This window comes from Oncorhynchus mykiss, chromosome 32, assembly GCF_013265735.2.
Source record: "Oncorhynchus mykiss isolate Arlee chromosome 32, USDA_OmykA_1.1, whole genome shotgun sequence".
Lineage (NCBI taxonomy): Eukaryota > Metazoa > Chordata > Actinopteri > Salmoniformes > Salmonidae > Oncorhynchus > Oncorhynchus mykiss.
In genome coordinates, this window is record NC_050572.1 from 251,086 (window position 1) to 270,754 (window position 19,669).

Here is a 19,669-nt window from a genome sequence, read left to right on the forward strand (position 1 = left end):
CAAAATGACAACAGACTTTCAGCACGCTTATAGGGAAGGACACCCCCTCCAGTCAGGCCCCCTTGTCTTCTGCCGTCACCTCTCCCGGTTACTCCCCTTAGTCTGCCACGCACCCGGAGGACAACCCCTCCCCCTTGTCTTCTGCCGTCACCTCTCCCGGTTACTCCCCTTAGTCTGCCACGCACCTGGAGGACAACCCCTCCCCCTTGTCTTCTGCCGTCACCTCTCCCGGTTACTCCCCTTAGTCTGCCACGCACCCGGAGGACAACCCCTCCCCCTTGTCTTCTGCCGTCACCTCTCCCGGTTACTCCCCTTAGTCTGCCACGCACCCGGAGGACAACCCCTCCCCCTTGTCTTCTGCCGTCACCTCTCCCGGTTACTCCCCTTAGTCTGCCACGCACCCGGAGGACAACCCCTCCCCCTTGTCTTCTGCCGTCACCTCTCCCGGTTACTCCCCTTAGTCTGCCACGCACCCGGAGGACAACCCCTCCCCCTTGTCTTCTGCCGTCACCTCTCCCGGTTACTCCCCTTAGTCTGCCACGCACCCGGAGGACAACCCCTCCCCCTTGTCTTCTGCCGTCACCTCTCCCGGTTACTCCCCTTAGTCTGCCACGCACCCGGAGGACAACCCCTCCCCCTTGTCTTCTGCCGTCACCTCTCCCGGTTACTCCCCTTAGTCTGCCACGCACCTGGAGGACAACCCCTCCCCCTTGTCTTCTGCCGTCACCTCTCCCGGTTACTCCCCTTAGTCTGCCACGCACCCGGAGGACAACCCCTCCCCCTTGTCTTCTGCCATCACCTCTCCCGGTTACTCCCCTTAGTCTGCCACGCACCCGGAGGACAACCCCTCCCCCTTGTCTTCTGCCGTCACCTCTCCCGGTTACTCCCCCTAGTCTGCCACGCACCTGGAGGACAACCCCTCCCCCTTGTCTTCTGCCGTCACCTCTCCCGGTTACTCCCCTTAGTCTGCCACGCACCTGGAGGACAAACGAACAAAACAGCTGAGCACGGTGGTTGTTGTTTTATGATGTTTAATCTCTCTACCTTTACAGCTTCCAGGGTGAAGTTTCCCCATACGGTATCTAGCTTCCCCTTCCTTAATGGGGGAAATTATAACCGACTCAAAATCAGCATCTAGGGGCAACTTAACCTCCCCCCACCACACCTTGTGACATCTTTTCATGTAAATATGGATACATACAGGAGCTATAAGCCATGCTCAGTGACCTCTAAGAGATTTAATGACTATGATCATACAGCAGTCAGGGTAGTCGGTGACGTGCAGTCAAGGTAGTCGGTGACGTGCAGTCAGGGTAGTCGGTGACGTGCAGTCAGGGTAGTCGGTGACGTGCAGTCAGGGTAGTCGGTGACGTGCAGTCAGGGTAGTCGGTGACGTGCAGTCAGGGTAGTCGGTGACGTGCCGTCAGGGTAGTCGGTGACGTGCAGTCAGGGTAGTCGGTGACGTGCAGTCAGGGTAGTCGGTGACGTGCAGTCAGGGTAGTCGGTGACATGCAGTCAGGGTAGTCGGTGACGTGCCGTCAGATCAGGGTAGTCGGTGACGTGCAGTCAGGGTAGTCGGTGACGTGCAGTCAGGGTAGTCGGTGACGTACAGTCAGGGTAGTCGGTGACGTGCAGTCAGGGTAGTCGGTGACGTGCAGTCAGGGTAGTCGGTGACGTGCCGTCAGGGTAGTCGGTGACGTGCCGTCAGGGTAGTCGGTGACGTGCCGTCAGGGTAGTCGGTGACGTGCAGTCAGGGTAGTCGGTGACGTGCAGTCAGGGTAGTCGGTGACGTGCCGTCAGGGTAGTCGGTGACGTGCCGTCAGGGTAGTCGGTGACGTGCCGCCAGGGTAGTCGGTGACGTACAGTCAGGGTAGTCGGTGACGTACAGTCAGGGTAGTCGGTGACGTACAGTCAGGGTAGTCGGTGACGTACAGTCAGGGTAGTCGGTGACGTGCCGTCAGGGTAGTCGGTGACGTGCCGTCAGGGTAGTCGGTGACGTGCCGTCAGGGTAGTCGGTGACGTGCCGTCAGGGTAGTCGGTGACGTGCCGCCAGGGTAGTCGGTGACGTGCCGCCAGGGTAGTCGGTGACGTGCCGCCAGGGTAGTCGGTGACGTGCCGCCAGGGTAGTCGGTGACGTGCCGCCAGGGTAGTCGGTGACGTGCAGTCAGGGTAGTCGGTGACGTGCAGTCAGGGTAGTCGGTGACGTAGTCAGGGTAGTCGCTGACGTGCCGTCAGGGTAGTCGGTGACGTGCAGTCAGGTTAGTCGGTGACGTGTAGTCAGATCAGGGTAGTCGGTGACGTGCCGTCAGGGTAGTCGGTGACGTGCCGTCAGATCAGGGTAGTCGGTGACATGCCGTCAGATCAGGGTAGTCGGTGACGTGCAGTCAGATCAGGGTAGTTTTACCCACAAAAGGGCATTATTACAGACAGAAATACTGCTAAGAACACCCCCCAGACAATACCGCAGGTGAAGAAGCCGGATGTGGAGGTCCTGGACTGGCTTAGTTACATGTGGTCTGCAGTTGTGAGGCCGGTTGGACGTACTGTAAAACAATCTAAAACGATGTTGGAGGCGGCTTAAGGTAGAGAAATTAACATTAAATTATCTGGCAAAAGCTCTGGTGGACATTCCTATAGTCAGCATGCCAATTGCACACTCCCTCAAAACACAAGACATCTGTGGCATTGATCGGGTTGTTTAATCATCTTCTTGATGTCACACCTGTCAAGTGGATGGATTATCTTGGCAAAGGAGAAATGCTCACTAGCAGGGATGTAAACACATGTGCTCAAAATCTGCGAGAATTACGTTTTTTGCGTGTTTCGAAAATTTCTACAATCTTTTATTTCAGCTCATGAAACATGGAACAAACACTTTACATGTTGCATGGCCCCATGTCACAAGGATCTTTACACAATTCTTGGAAGCTGAAAATGGCCCAGTTCTTCCATATCCTGCATACTCACCAGACGTCACCCATTGAGCATGTTTGGGATGCTCTAGATCAATGTGTGTGACAGCATGTTCCAGTTCCTGCCAATATCCAGCAACTTCACACAGCCATTGAAGAGGAGTGGGACAACATTCCACAGGCCACAATCAACAGCCTGATCAACTCTATGTGAAGGAGATGTTGCGATGAATAAGGCAAATGGTCGTCACACCAGATACTGACTGGTTTTCTTCTTTTTTTTAATGCATCCGTGACCAACATACACATATCTCCCAGTCACGTGAAATCCGTAGATTAAGGCCTGAAGAATGTATTTGAATTGACTGATATCCTCATATGAATTGTAACTCAGTAAAATCTTTAAATTGTTGTATGTTGTGTTTATATTTTTGTTCAGTGTTACATTTCCATTACATTTTTCACATTGTTACATTACAGCCTTATTAAAAATATATATGTTTTTAAATCCCCTTCATCAATTACACACAATAATAATAATAATAATGACAAAAGTTAAAACAGGTTTGCAAATGTATTACAAATTTAAAAAACTGAAATACCTTATTTACATAAGTATTCAGACCCTTTGCTGCGAGACTTGAAATTGAGCTCCGGTGCATCCAGTTTCCATTGATCCACCTTGAGATGTTTTTGCAACTTGATTGGAGTCCACCTGTGTAAACTCAATTGATTGGACATGATTTGGAAAGGCACGTATCTGTCTATATAAAGGACCCAAGGTTGAGATTGCATGTCAAAGCAAAAACCAAGCCACGAGGTCGAAGGAGTTGTCCGTAGATCTCCGTCGAGGCACAGATCTGGGGAAGGGAACCAAAACATTTCTGCAGCATTGAAAGTCCAAGAATACAGGGGCCTCCATCATTCTTAAATGGAAGAAGTTTGGAACCACCACTACTTTTCCTAGAGCTGGCCGTCTGGCCAAATTGAGCAATCGGGGGAGAAGGGCCTTGGTCAGGAAGGTGACCAAGAACCCGATGGTCACTAACAGAGCTCGAGAGTTCTGTGCCAGCCAGAGACCGTACTTGAACCCGATCAAACATCTCTGGAGAGACCTGAGACCTGAAAATAGCTGTGCAGAGACGCTCCCCATCCAACCTGGCAGAGCTATTTTTAATAGAGGCCATCACTCTGTTCTCACGTAACTGCATAGCCTGTTGAAATGTTGCGCAACATGAGCTCATGTGTCACGGATCTCTCTGGAACTGTCATTGCTCACACCTGGCCCCTATTCCCACTGATTGTGTTTGTATACATCTGCCCTTTGTTCACCATGGTAGGGTCGATTATTGTTACTATGTCCGTTGGTGCGTGTGAGTACCTGTACCTGTGCTGTGTGTTTTCGAGCCCTTGTGGATTGCGCAGATTATTATGGGTCTCACCCAGTGTGTGAATAATTGTGTGTGTGAAATTTGAGGTAGTCCTCCTCGTGCTTTTGTTTTGGGTTTCTACCCTGTGTTTTGTTACGTGTTTGTTTGGTCTTCGTGCCTTTACATGGCCCGCTGGCTCTAATTCAGGTTAATAAAAAAAATGGTAAACCAGGGCGGGATCAGCCAGCGGCGGCTTCCCGCATACGCGATTCATTTGCAGTCCTGCTCTGACTGCAGCTGGGAGGGTCTGCAGTGCCTGTGAGTGCTTTGGGACGGGGATGGGGCCCACGGCAGCACCCGCTGCTCGTTGAGAAGAGTAAGAACGATACGTGCTTTCACGTCAGAGTCTCCAAGTCACCAATAACCCCAGAAAAAGTCGCTAGTCGCTTAAAAAAAAAAAAGTCGCTAGAGGGGTCTGAATACTCACTAAATTGGCAACACTGCCCCAGACCTCCCGTTAACCAGGTCCACTCCCCAATGGCCACAGCTTAACAAGCTGGTTTACTTTAAGCTTTGACCAAACTATTCACTTAAATAAATATTTATTCAAAAATAAATGCATTAACATTACAATTTAAGAGCAATTCCATCACCTTTTAAATTTCATACCAATTAATTATAACAAATAAACTCAATATCTAGTTCAAACAAGGGTATTACATATTTAAACTAGGCAAGTCAGTTAAGAACAAATTTACAATGACGGCCTACCAAAAGGCCTCCTGCAGGGACGGAGGCACGGGATTAAAAATAAATATAGGACAAAACACTACATAAAGAGAGACCTAAGACAACATTTATTATATACATATTTTAAAACTTTATTTAACTATGCAAGTCAGTTAAGAACAAATTACTTTTTACAATGACGACCTACCAAAAGGCCTTGTGGAGACGGGGGCCTGGGATTAAAATAAATAAATACAATATAGGACAAAAACACACATCACAACGAGAGACACAACACTACTTAAAGGGAGACCCAAGACAACATGGTAGCAACACAAAACATGGTACAAACATTATTGGGCACAGACAACAGCACAAAGCGCAAGAAGGTAGAGACAACAATACATCACACGAAGCATCTACAACTGTCAGTAAGCGTATCCATGATTGAGTCATTGAATGAAGAGACGAGATAAAACTGTCCAGTTTGAGTGTTGGTTGCAGCTCGTTCCAGTAGCTAGCTGCAGTGAACTGAAAAGAGGAGCGACCCAGGGATGTGTGTGCTTTGGGGACCTTTAACAGAATGTGACTGGCAGAACGGGTGTTGTATGTGGAGGATGAGGGCTGCAGTAGATATCTCACATAGGGGGGAGTGAGGCCTAAGAGGGTTTTATAAATAAGCATCAACCAGTGGGTCTTGCAATGGGTTTACAGAGATGACCAGTTTACAGAGGAGTATAGAATGCAGTGATGTGTCCTATAAGGAGCATTGGTGGCAAATCTGATGGCTGAATGGTAAAGAACATCTAGCCGCTCGAGAGCATCCTTACCTGCATATCTATAAATGACTTCTCCGTAATCTAGCATGGGCAGGATGGTCATCTGAATCAGGTTTAGTTTGGCAGCTGGGGTGAAAGAGGAGCGATTACAATAGAGAAAACCAAGTCTAGATTTAACTTTGGCCTGCAGCTTTGATATGTGCTGAGAGAAGGACAGTGTACTGTACAGCCATACTCCCAAGTACTTGCAGGAAGAAACTTTGTAGCAGGGCATGGGGATAGTCACATTAGAAGGGCTGGGGAGATGAGGAAATGTTGGACGGGTAAGGAGGCATGGCTGAGTCAAATAGGAATCCTGACTTAATGAAGTGGTGATTAAAGAGCTCAGCCATGTGCTTCTTGTCAGTAACAACCACATCATCAACATTAAGGGACATGGGCAGCTGTGAGGAGGAGGGTTCATTTTCCAAAACTTCTTAGGGTTAGACCCAGAGAGAGAACTGCTCATTAAAGTAACTAACTTTGGCCTTCCGGATAGCCTGAGTGCACTTATTTCTCATTTGCTTGAACGAATATACCAGTCAGCCTGAGTATGCGTGTGCCAAGCCTTTTGCCAAATGCAATTATTGAGGTGGAGAAACTCTGCAAGATCACGGTCGAACCAGCGGCTGAACCTGTTTTTAATTCTCATTTTCTTTAGAGGCGTGTTTGTTAAAAATACCAGTGAAAATATCAAAAAAGAAAATTGAAAACACGAATGAAAACATTAATGCTAGTGAAAATGGCTAGCTAACTAGCTGGAAACTAAGCTATCAAAACAAAGCCCGTACTTAACAATAGCAAACTAAGCTAGCTAGCGGCTAATATTAGCAAGTTAACACGTTAGCCAGCCAACAACAAAGCTACACAGCAAAAGAAAATGTTGCCAATGCTACGACAATTCCTATTTACAGATAGCTAAATGTGTGTACCTTTTCCTGATATATATTTTTGTCTTCTTTTGTTCCTCGTGCTTCACAATTGTATTCACTTGATCCTGGAGGGCATTGCCCCTGTCGAGTAACCGGAGCTCCTTGCTTTTTCCCACCGAAGAGTCCGCCACCGTGAAGAAAAATCAATCATGACGGGTAACGCACAGGCATCAAGACCCAATTCCACCCCAACTACGATCAGACATATCCTGGCCCGGAGGATTAAAGCTCTCTGAGACAACTCGATATTAACTTGGCTTAAATCAGTTAAAGCTTGCCAGTCCGTTGCCATCTTTTCAAAACGTCAGCTAGCATGTAGCATAGCCACTGCCAGCACTACCAACTAGCTAGCGCCAGGGGGAGGGCCTTAATTTGACAGTGGCTGTCCACAAAAAGAAAGCATTGATAAATGATGGAGCTGGAAATATGTAGAAGCAGGTGGGATACAAAGGAAAATATTGTGGTGTTCCACCACGTGCAAGTTTTGCAAACACACACATTCTTCCTAATAGTTCTAGCTATGCATCTAGAACAAATTATTATCAGAGAGAGAGAGACTATGAGCAGTATTAATTTTATAAAACAAACAAAAAGGCATTGATCAATAACTCCTTATGTAACAGTTTAGCTTCTGTCCCTCTCCTCGCCCCTACCTGGGCTCGAACCAGGGACCCTCTGCACACATCAACAGCCACCCTCGAAGCATCGTTACCCATCGCTCCACAAAAGCCACGACCCTTTGCAGAGCAAGGGGAACAACTACTTCAAGGTCTCAGAGCGAGTGATGTCACCGATTGAAATGCTATTAGCGCACACCACCGCTAACTAGCTAGCCATTTCACATCGGTTACACTTATTAAAACCATTGCATTGGTTCACTAGTATTGCTGCCATTGTCAGTGTGAAGTCCTTGTTAAATCAAGATAAAATACAACAAATGTAAATTCAATATACAGGTCAAGTGTAATAATGTGTGGCCTTTTTCCATTTTCAAACCCACACGAGTGCCTGTACTTGGATTGATGTTATGCCACTCAGCACCTATGTGGTTATAATTCTTCCAATCAGGATTCCCCTCCAATCGCATCTGAGGTTATTATGGAACTCCTGAAGCCTCCTCTTTTTCTTCACGTGGAACCATGTGTTTTAACTAGAAGTCTGCATCAAGGGTGAAGTCACAGTTCATGGTGTTTGACATCACTCCATACCTCTGGTACTCAGCCACACGCTTCTCAAAGAAGTTTGTTTTCCCTTCCAGTGAGATGGACTCCATGAAGTCGAAGGGGTTTTCTGTCAGATAGACCTGGGATAGAAAACATTTGTTTTGCTCTTGCCAACTTTATTTTGTCATTGTCAAGCCAAGCATGACATCCCATCAATCCATGAGTTGGACCAACAGGCTGGCGCTATGTATACGCTACCTACACACTAAAAATATCAAAATACTATGTTGTAGAGTCAAAATAATAAGGAAAGACTCACCTTGGCCAATCCCAGGTCTTGGAGTAAACGGTCTGCCACAAACTCAATGTACTGCTTCATCAGCACACCATTAATCCCAATCAGATCCACAGGTAAGGCCTCTGTCAGAAACTCCTGAAATGTGAACATGTGTGGTTATGGACACGTTCCAGATTCCCGTTAAAATGTGTCCTTCTGGACACGTTCCAGATTCCCGTTAAAATGTGTCCTTCTGGACACGTTCCAGATTCCCGTTAAAATGTGTCCTTCTGGACACGTTCCAGATTCCCGTTAAAATGTGCCATTATGGACATGTTCTTGATCATTGTTAGATAGTAATTGTATCTGTATGATAAAAGGTCTATGAACCAAACCTCACTGTTTTTAATGGATTTACAATGACGTATGTTTTTATAATGGCGAGAGTATGTGTGGCTGTCACCAAATTTTGTCAACCGGTGATTGTCAAGCAAATAACTGTCGGTCTCACGGTAATTGACTGTTAATTAACATAAACACATTCAGCATCTCCTGGCTTCCACACAGCCTACAAGCCACTGATGCAGACCTTTGGGAACATCTACTGTTTAAAAAGTAATAAATCCATGTAATATGGCCTACACCTTCACAATAAATCCATTATTTATTTTAGACCGGTCTAAAGAAACATGAAGAAAATGTAGTCTACTTCAGAAGAACAGAATAGTATAAATCAGAATTGTCCATACGTTATAGCCTGATCTGGCTGTGGGCTAGACTAGTTCATTTAGCAGACAAGATTAGCTTAGAATTCCGTGTCATTATTTTATAGTATGTAGAAAACATTTGAACCAAGCTGAATAAAATAGGAAGGACATTTTCTCCAAACGATTTGCACATGCAGCTTTTCTGTGTTGAGGGTTCACAAAGAAATAGGTACTCCTATATCTTAATTTAGAGTTATTAATTTAACTTTAGTTGTTCCACAAACATTGGGCTTTATGTTTTATACATTGTACGGCTGCTTTGTTGCGACTCTAATGATGATTTGAATAAAGTCACTTGAAAGGCATGAGCTCTACTTTGTATTTTTGCTGTACACACTACATCAGTCACTAGTTCACAATTTGACAAGCACTTGACAATGCATAGAATTTCACGGCTGCATCCCCTTTGTGTGGCCGTAACGCACCCTAAACAAATCCATGCCTTTTTCTGCCAGTGTGCCCTTCTCCCAGACTGCTGCACACTCCATCACATGGTCAGGTCTTTCTCACAGGCTACAAGTGAAGACAATCTCACACAAATTATCAAGGAACACACCAGGTACAACCCTAAATCTGTAAACATGGGCACGCTAATAGACATTATCCTGACCAACTTGCCCCCCAAATACACATCTGCTGTATTCAAATCAGGATCTCAGTGATCACTGCCTCATTGCCTGTATCCGCTACGGGTCCGCAGTCAAACGACCACCACTCATCACTGTCAAACGCTCCCTAAAACACTTCTGCGTGCAGGCCTTTCTAATCGACCTGGCCCGGGTATCCTGGAAGGATATTGACCTCATCCCGTCAGTTGAGGATGCCTGGTCATTCTTTAAAAGTAACGTCCTCACCATTTTAGATAAGCATGCTCCGTTCAAAAAATGCAGAACTAAGAACAGATATAGCCCTTGTTTTACTCCAGACCTGACTGCCCTCGACCAGCACAAAAACATCCCGTGGCGGACTGAAAAAGCATCGAATAGTCCCCGCGATATGCAACTGTTCAGGGAAGTCAGGAACCAATACACGCAGTCAGTCAGGAAAGCAGAGGACAGCTTTTTCAAGCAGAAATTTGCATCCTGTAGCTCTAACTACAAAAAGTTCTGGGACACTGTAAAGTCCATGGAGAATAAGATCACCTCCTCCCAGCTGCCCACTGCACTGAGGCTAGGTAACACGGTCACCACCGATAAATCCGTGATAATCGAAAACGTCAACAAGCATTTCTCAACGGCTGGCCATGCCTTCCTCCTGGCTACTCCAACCTCGGCCAACAGCTCCGCCCCCCCGCAGCTACTCGCTCAAGCCTCTCCAGGTTCTCCTTTACCCAAATCCAGATAGCAGATGTTCTGAAAGAGCTGCAAAACCTGGACCCGTACAAATCAGCTGGGCTTGACAATCTGGACCCTCCATTTCTGAAACTGTCCGCCGCCATTGTCGCAACCCCTATTACCAGCCTGTTCAACCTCTCCTTCGTAGACATAAGTATCAAATACTTATGTCATGCAATAAAATGCAAATTAATTACTTAAAAACCCTACAATATGATTTTCAGAATTTTTGTTTTAGATTCCGTCTCTCACAGTTGAAGTGTACCTATGATAAAAAAGTACAGACCTCTACATGCTTTTTTAGTAGGAAAACCTGCAAAATCGTCAGTGTATCAAATACTTGTTCTCCCCACTGTATATGCCAGTTAGGCTCTACGCCCCTTATAAAGCAGATTAATGTGCTTAATTTTAAGTTATTTGGCCACTGTAGTTGTGATACAAACCTTGTAAAAACATATAGGCCTATGGGCTAGGCTACATGAGGTGTACAACTATGATTAGAATAAAAAAAAATGTATTGTTTCTTATGCTGGGCATCATACACACGTGATCATATATCATTCACAAGTGATAGGCTAATATTGTCACCCATCAGACTATTGCTGATTTAATCTTGTCTTTAAATATGTGAAATTTGTTTTGATATAGAATGTACCATTATCATAAGCACCTGTATTGAAATGGGCAGCGGAAAATATGTCATCAACGCACTTCAAAATCAAATTTAAATAGCGAATGGAGGACACTTTTCCCATCAGGTAAGCTATACTCCTGTTGCAAAGACAAGCCAAGTGCTTAATATTAGGAAAGTTGATAAATAAATATAGTAGCCCTAGTCTATAGAAGTCTGATGGGATCCTCCTCTTTTTAATAGAGGCCATTAGAGGCCATTACTCTGTTCTCACGCAATTCCATAGCCTATTGAAATGTTGAGCAACATGAGCTGATGAGCTCTCATGGAGTGTTTGATTAAATTAGCATTGATGTCAACGTGACTAGTGGGACAATAGAGTGCTGAGTACCAGGCTGTTAGTCAGTTTGGTAGGCTACTAATGACCATCCGCAGCATCAGAGCTTGGAGAAGCTCACCTAAACGGTCACGTGGAATTTGACTGCCATCATGACTCTGGTGTGGAGGTAATACGGTCAACAGCACTAGGTGAGAGTCATGCATCTACTTCTGATGTTAGACAGTATTCATTTCACGGACTCACCTGCTCAATGCTGACAGCTTTGGTGATAATGTCCTTCACCCTGTCCTCTGACGGTTTCTTCACTATGTAGCTGTACAACAGACAGGCAAAGTTACAGTGCAGGCCCTGAAGATACAAACATACATTAAAAGATCAATACTCTATAGTGACACTTATATCGGCAGGGAGGTCAATACATTTTAGCTGTTGCTACTTTTCTAATCAAATAACAGCAAAACGTTGAGGCTGGAAAATGTTTGTGCTGCATCAAGATGTAGCTTAGATGTCCTTTGAAAAGAGACTGGACTGTTCAATCCCAGTCCAAGAGGGCCCAAACACTTTGTGTTTATGTTTACTACCTGCTAGTTAATTACACTCACCTGGGAGGTGTAAATTACTTCCTGATTAGAGGGGAACAACTAAAAAGAGCCAGTGGAACTGGTTTGGAGGTTCAGAGTTGAAAGGACACAGAGCATCTAACCTCGTCTCTGCTGATGAGCTCGTTGGAGTAGGTGAGCCCAGGCATCAGGCCTCTCTTCTTCAACCAATAAATAGCAGCAAACGACCCTGAGAAGAAGATGCCCTCCACTGCAGCGAACGCTACTATCCGCTCCCCTGTGGAGGAATTGAAACATGGGTTGGTGGTTTAATTAAAAAATGGCAGCATTACATTTTTTTGTATAACTAGCAGCGAAGGCCGAATTATTAAACGAAGAATGAACGCACAAAATAACTATCCAACGACACATATGAAACATTTCCTTGTCCTAGCCATGCATTGGGTGGACACTGTTACTATAGCAATGAGGATCATGTCCTAGCCATGCATTGGGTGGACACTGTTACTATGGCAATGAGGATCATGTCCTAGCCATGTATTGGGTGGACACTGTTACTATAGCAATGAGGATCATGTCCTAGCCATGCATTGGGTGGACACTGTTACTATAGCAATGAGGATCATGTCCTAGCCATGCGTTGTCCAGGGTGAACACTGTTACTATAGCAATGAGGATGTTACAGCTGTGAGACTGTTCCTTTTTCAAGAACTCACCGAAAGTGGATTTGGTGTCAGAGATCCACTGGATCGCCCAGTCTGCTTTCCTTCTCACACACGGCATAGTCTGAATGGCATTGAACAAATGCTCCCTGTAAAGACAAGGAGAACAGGTTCAGAACATTTGTGCCTGTAGATCAAAACATGCACCAACCAACCCCTCCTCCAAGTCTAGTATCACCGTTTCACCACAATGATCTCCTCAACTGACAAAATGAGCTTCATATACCACCTGGTGAGGATATCAGGGCCTGTGTTCATAATGCATAACACAGGAGGAGTGCTGATCTAGGATCAGTGTTGCCTTTTGGATCATAATGAATAAGGTTACATGGACAGGGAAGACCTGATCCTAGATCACTACACCTACTCTGAGATGCTTCATGATGCGGGCCTCAGAGTCCCTGATGTAAGTGTTGATGAGCATGCCATACATCTCATTAGACTATAGTCACGTACCTCTCCTCAGAGTCCCTGATGTAAGTGTTGATGAGCATGCCATACATCTCATTAGACTATAGTCACGTACCTCTCCTCAGAGTCCCTGATGTAAGTGTTGATGAGCATGCCATACATCTCATTAGACTATAGTCACGTACCTCTCCTCAGAGTCCCTGATGTAAGTGTTGATGAGCATGCCGTACATCTCAGAATGGATGTTCTCTATGAGGATCTGGAACCCATAGAAGGATCGGGCCTCTGGAAGCTGTACCTCCTGACTAAACCTCTGGACCTGAGGGATGGATAACGTTGGGTCAGCAGCGTAGCCTAGTGGTTAGAGCGTTGGACTAGTAACCAAAAGGTTGCAAGATCAAGGTAAAAATCTGTCGTTCTGCCCCTGAACAGGCAGTTAACCCACTGTTCCTAGGCCGTCATTGAAAATAAGAATGTGTTCTTAACTGACTTGCCGAGTTAAATAAAGGTAAAAAAGGATGAAGGATGAATAGGCTGGGGTGAGAATACAGTATAATACAGAATAATACAGTACTACTGTATAGCTACATCAACAACAAATAGGCTGGGGTGAGAACACAGTATAATACAGAATAATACAGTAGCATACAGAATAATACAGTATAATACAGAATAATACAGTATAATACAGTACTACTGTATAGCTACATCAACAAATAGGCTGGGGTGAGAATACAGTATAATACAGAATAATACAGTACTACTGTATAGCTACATCAACAACAAATAGGCTGGGGTGAGAACACAGTATAATACAGTATAATACAGTACTACTGTATAGCTACATCCATGATCTAGAACAAAACTTATGGGGCAGTTTCCCAGTTTCCTGGATGTCGAGTCCTGGACCAAAAAGCCAGCTCAGTGGAAAATCTCCATTTAACGCCATGGTTCCTAACGCCCTACAGACCAGGGTTCCTAACGCCCTACAGACCATGGTTCCTAACGCCCTACAGACCAGGGTTCCTAACGCCCTACAGACCAGGGTTCCTAACACCCTACAGACCAGGGTTCCTAAAAGAGGGACTCACAAGGTTCTCGTTGACGATGCCGTCGCTGGCTGCGAAGAAAGCTAAGATGTGAGAGATGAAGTGTTTCTCATCAGGCTTCAAGTTGTCCCAGTGTGCCAGGTCCTTAGATAGATCCACCTGCAGCACAGACGGTTGGTTACAAACAGTTCCACACTTCAACCACCTCCTAACCACACATCAACCACCTACATTAAACCGTGCTTTGTTTTTTTAAGTGAGCGAGACTGTGTGTTGTATGTAGCATATTGCCTCGCTCTCCTGACATTAGGCTTTACAAACCACACATCAATCTCGCAAGCGACAGCCTTCAGTTTTCACACATTCAAAATGAGGGAGTATTGTTTCATGTATTCTGACGACTGTCTTGCTCTTTACAGGGAATAGGCAGCATTTGGAATTCAAGTTAATTAGCCCCCACCTCTTCCACTGTCCAGAAGGAGGCCTGGGCCTGTTTGTACATCCTCCAGATGTCAGGGTACTGGATTGGGAAGATGACAAAACGCCTGGGGTTGTCTCTAAGCAAGGGCTCATCCTCTGTGCAGCGCTGCTGGTCTGTGTCTTTGTGGCTGTTCTGTATGAAACAATTGAAGAACACAGCTTCTTCATCTTACAGCATACAGTCACCTAAACATCAACTGAAATATATTTGATAGCCTTTTAGAATGTTAGGCGTATCAGAGATACAGATGGCAAAGAAATGCACCTTCTGTTGTGACTGGTTGGAGAACATTGAATGTTGTACATTAGTACAAAGTCGCTGAAACAGCTGATCTAGCCAGTGGTGTAGGTCTATGTTTTAGGTGAGGTAGTGCAAAATAAACAAAAAAAAACATGAATGACATCATTTCCTAAAAGTTTGTACTGACAGACGTAGCCAATTTAATAGCCCATCATTCTAGAATATGCATAGAAAAATGAGTGCTCCAATTACATCATCTACCTTTGGCCACACAGGCCATTGTCTAAACCCTAATTAAATAAAGGTTCAATAAAAAGTTATATTTTGAATTCCCTCAAACACCAAGTTAGGCATACGTATTTTAAAAATAGGTCATCATCACTGTCAATGGTGAATGATAATTCTTCATGTTTTACCAACCAGACTACATCTCCATGTGTTGCTCTGGGCCAGTCGTGTGTTGCTCTGGGCCAGTCGTGTGTTGCTCTGGGCCAGTCGTGTGTTGCTCTGGGCCAGTCGTGTGTTGCTCTGGGCCAGTCGTGTGTTGCTCTGGGCCAGTCGTGTGTTGCTCTGGGCCAGTCGTGTGTTGCTCTGGGCCAGTCGTGTGTTGCTCTGGGCCAGTCGTGTGTTGCTCTGGGCCAGTCGTGTGTTGCTCTGGGCCAGTCGTGTGTTGCTCTGGGCCAGTCATGTGTTGCTCTGGGCCAGTCATGTGTTGCTCTGGGCCAGTCATGTGATCTCAATTAGTTTCATGGTAATTTAGATATTTGTGAATTACTGTTTGGTGAGTGAATGAAAGCAGATGCTGTTATACTATTAGCCTTTCTGTATTTTGTTTCAAAGTATATATCCTCTCTAGCGGTGAGCGCTGTTGAGTTCTGCCGCATTCTACATTTTGACTATTCGGCTTCAGCTAACCATCTTAACATCTCATTGAAATTAGGCGTTGGTGTAACAGTAACGTTACAGGCTATGCTATTATATTAGGTTAAGTTATGCAAAATGAAAATGAATCATTATATGATCTTGAGAGACATTAATTCAGGTTTGATCTAACGATACTAAAGAGCACCATGGTGAGAAGTGATCATCTCCTATTTGTAATGATAAGTGATGAGTAGGACTATTAGACAGAACTTGGTTATTCGAAGCGAAAGGACTAAAAAGGTAATTTTAAGCAAAAGATGCTGAAAGGGCAGTCCCAGGATGATGTTATTTAAAGAAGTTTAACCTAATTCTGGTGCTGAATGATAGCTCTGCCATTCGGGCCAGTTCAGGAACAAACAACAATAGTTTAGAGTAGGCTATACTCTAATTGGCCTACGACTACGTGGTATACTGAGGCTATAGACTAATGTAAATACAGTACCAGTCAAAAGTAGACACACCTACTCATTCAAGGGTTTTTCTTAATTTTTGACTATTTTCTACATTGTAAAATATTAGTGAAGACATCAAAACTATGAAATAACACATATGGAATCATGCAGTAACCAAAAAAAAGTGTTAAACAAATCAAAATATATATGAGATTCTTCAAAGTGGCCACCATTTGCGTTGATGACAGCTTTGCACACTCCTGGAATTCTCTCAACCAGTTTATACCCAACCTTCCAGTTAGTTGCCTTGAAGTCACTGAAGTCAGTTGGATGACTGCTCAAGACGTTTTCCCAGTCAGAGCTTGTTTATTCCCGACTTCCCAGTTAATTAACTTGACTTCAATGAGTTCAAGACTTCGCAGTTCCGAGGTAACAGTTGTTTTGAGAGGAGCACAAATCATGCTTTATTGACAGCATGGCCAATGTTGAATGTTTATCATTTTAAAATTTGGAAAAAAAATGAGACCCTCCCAGATGTGGGACCACACAGCCACTGATTCCTTCCAAACCACTCATTGTTGAATTTGTGATTTCCAACTTGTTGTGTAATGTTTATGTCCAATAGCCGATGAGCACCGATATGTTTTATCTATAATTTATCTTCATATGACAAGGATTAAAAAGGATTTGTCAGTAGATTGTCAACTTGATTCATGATGATGACTGCCAGCTAAGATTTTGAAAGTATGATGTTGACATGATCAGTCCAATCAAAGCTACTGTACATATAATGTGATTTGACATAATTGTATCTGTGGCCAATGACTTTAAGCCTTCTTGGATGGGCACTTCTCGTGTAACTATTGCAGCACTAAAGGGGCTATAATTTTCTATCTCTACCCTTAGACTTGGCATGAGTGACAGAACACTGAGCCAATCATGGCGCAACGCTCCTTATTTTCTGCTGGCTTGCCCCATCACTACAGAAAGCACTGAGCTGGGCTGAAACACCTGCATTTTGGAGCTGACGAAATCAAGAAAATACCATTTTAAAAAGAGACCATGTTTGTATGCAGCTTCATTAAGTCAGTGATATATATATATATATATATATATATATATATATATATATATATATATATATATATATATATATATATATATATATATATATATATATATATATATATATATATATATATATATACACACACACAGTTTACAAACTGATATGTGACACATATTAATGACAAAATAACACGCAAAATAGGCAAGCCTTTTTTTGCAAAAAATGTGGGGATCTTCACCTGCCCTGAATGACTGGTCGCCACTGGTCCTAGGCAAAATGGTGTCGCCTTAACCAAGTGGTCACATAATTCTGGGTTACACTGCACAAGAGGGGTCTGTGGAGTTTTATGAACATCCTCAAGGAAGACACACACATGTTTTTCCAACGGTCTGGTCGGCTGAAGTAGTCAAGCCTCCGCAGTGCACACAGCTAGCCTAATAGTTCATCATTCTCGCCACTGCCAGAGAGAAGACGGGGAAGAAACCACCATTTATTTACCTACCTCTAGGCTGCTACACAGATTTATTTGGTTTGGCATTCTATCGCTTCATATAATTGTAGTGCTAATTAAATATCATTCATTTAGAATGTATCTGAATTAATTTAGCAGAAAAAGTTTGACCAGCTCCATGTATTCTCGTCAAATAGAAACTAGTGAGGGTTACCCGCTGCACCGTGCTCCGGCAGCAACCCCATACACCATGTTTTGTTTCATAACGTCGGTGAAAACACATCTACGACAATGCCGTTCTTACATAAAATAGCAGCAACATTATATTTGACATGAATAAATAAGTTGTCTGCTATTATACATTTACATCTTAGTAACATGCTCTTTGTGATATAAGTTATTTCTCGACCACATTTAAATTTAGATCAACAATCAATGCAGCAATATTGCAGCAATGTATCACGGTCGTTCGCAAAGGTGCCTGCCCTGAATGTTTTGGTTGTTCCATACTGTTTAACGGACTAAACTACATCTCAGCTCTCAGTTGTTGTAGTGGTCTTTGTTTATAGGTTACACAAGCTCACACACTAGGCAATTTAAAGTGCTATGGTAATAACGTTACAACTATACACAATGGGAAGGAAAAAAAGGCATTTCGACAGGTTCACATTATTGTTACCTGGTAATCCTTGGACTCTGTGCGTACATTGGTTAGATTTGAGCAGTCCATTTCGTGAACAAGCAACACTCAAGCAGCGAAGTCACTTCTGCTAGTGTTCACCTTGTTGTCTTTGGTCTGGTCACAGCGTTTCTAAACCGAGGCGAAATATCGCGAGAAGTGCCGGGAACGTAGGCGCAACATCGCGAGAAGTGAGGGAACGTAGAGGCGCAACAGACCAGGCCGGGGTTTAGGGTTACATAAATCAGTGAGAGATGTTACATATTTGTCTTTAGATCTCAATTTTTTTCCAAATCTAAAGGCACAACCTGGATTAGAGCCAGTGTCTTAAGTAGTTGAACATGTTACTACTCCAACCTCGCGAAAGTGACAAACGGACACGTTTTCATTTTCGTAAAAAACAACTTTGATTTAACGCACAATTCGACCAAGATAATAGAGGAAATATGCAAGAAATAAATGGCGAAACTCTGCCGGCAGACGTCGACCAATCGCGTTCCCGTTGTCATGCTGCATCAAACGGCTGCTAAACTAATCGTTAAGCGATACCTTCTAAACGTCAAGATATTGTAATGTATTTTACCAGGCAAGTCAGTTAAGAACAAATTCTTATTTTCAATGACGGCCTAGGAACGGTGGGTTAACTACCGGTTCATGGGCAGAACGACAGATTTCCACATTGTCAGCTCGGGGATTCGAACTTGCAACCTTTCGGTTACTGGCCCTGCGGCCCCATGAATGAAACAATGCAGGGAGCAGGTGTCGAACCTCGACCTTCTAGCCCGAAGCCCAGGGTCGTTACACTATTACCACGTTCACTTGCTTGTCAGAAAGTTAACTCTGGAATGTTCGACTTGATAATTGGTTGTAGTTACACACATGCCGTTATCAACCAGTTAGTAAGTCAGGCATGTCAAGAGTTTCTTAGCTCCGACTGGCACGTGAATGCGGCATGAATCGAGAAACCGCTATTTTCCTCGATAGTATGCAATGACACTATTTCAAAACTTTCCGATATTACAGAGAACATGTTAATTATCTCGGAAAACATGTGTAATGTTGTACTTCTTGTTCACGTATTTCATGCTAATGTTGGGTTTTTGAGCTAGAATTGACTCTAATTCATTCCTTGAAGGAGTGATCTCCTTGGCCAAGAATGCTAAACGACGACGCATGGGCAACGCACTGGCGTTACAATGTCAATGAAGTTTACCATCTCCTCAAAATAATCTCTACGTTAGACCCGGTGACGTGTTTCTGCGCATGCGTTTAGCTAGCCAACGTCACCAGAGGTCGGTCTTAACTCCCTGTGCACCTTATTTGCGGCAGTATTATGTAATGACAATGCAAGTTGCTCCCTCTCCGGAGCTCAACGTTTGTTTTAATTTCCTTTTCTGATTGACTGAAAATTGAAATCG

General features: G+C 44.2%; 1 protein-coding gene across 1 annotated transcript; it reads right to left on the reverse strand.

Annotated features, from left to right (window-relative positions):
• Positions 1 to 7,319: 7,319 nt before the first annotated feature.
• On the reverse strand, positions 7,320 to 18,398 carry rrm2b (ribonucleotide reductase M2 b). The gene is made up of 9 exons (XM_021559734.2): positions 18,252 to 18,398; positions 14,476 to 14,628; positions 14,058 to 14,174; positions 13,152 to 13,285; positions 12,550 to 12,644; positions 11,977 to 12,110; positions 11,517 to 11,621; positions 8,244 to 8,357; positions 7,320 to 8,064 (listed from the first exon to the last, which is right to left on the reverse strand). Exons 1-9 carry the CDS (start codon positions 18,300 to 18,302, stop codon positions 7,912 to 7,914), a joined length of 1,056 nt encoding a protein of 351 aa, XP_021415409.2. The 5' UTR covers positions 18,303 to 18,398; the 3' UTR covers positions 7,320 to 7,911.
• Positions 18,399 to 19,669: the final 1,271 nt, after the last annotated feature.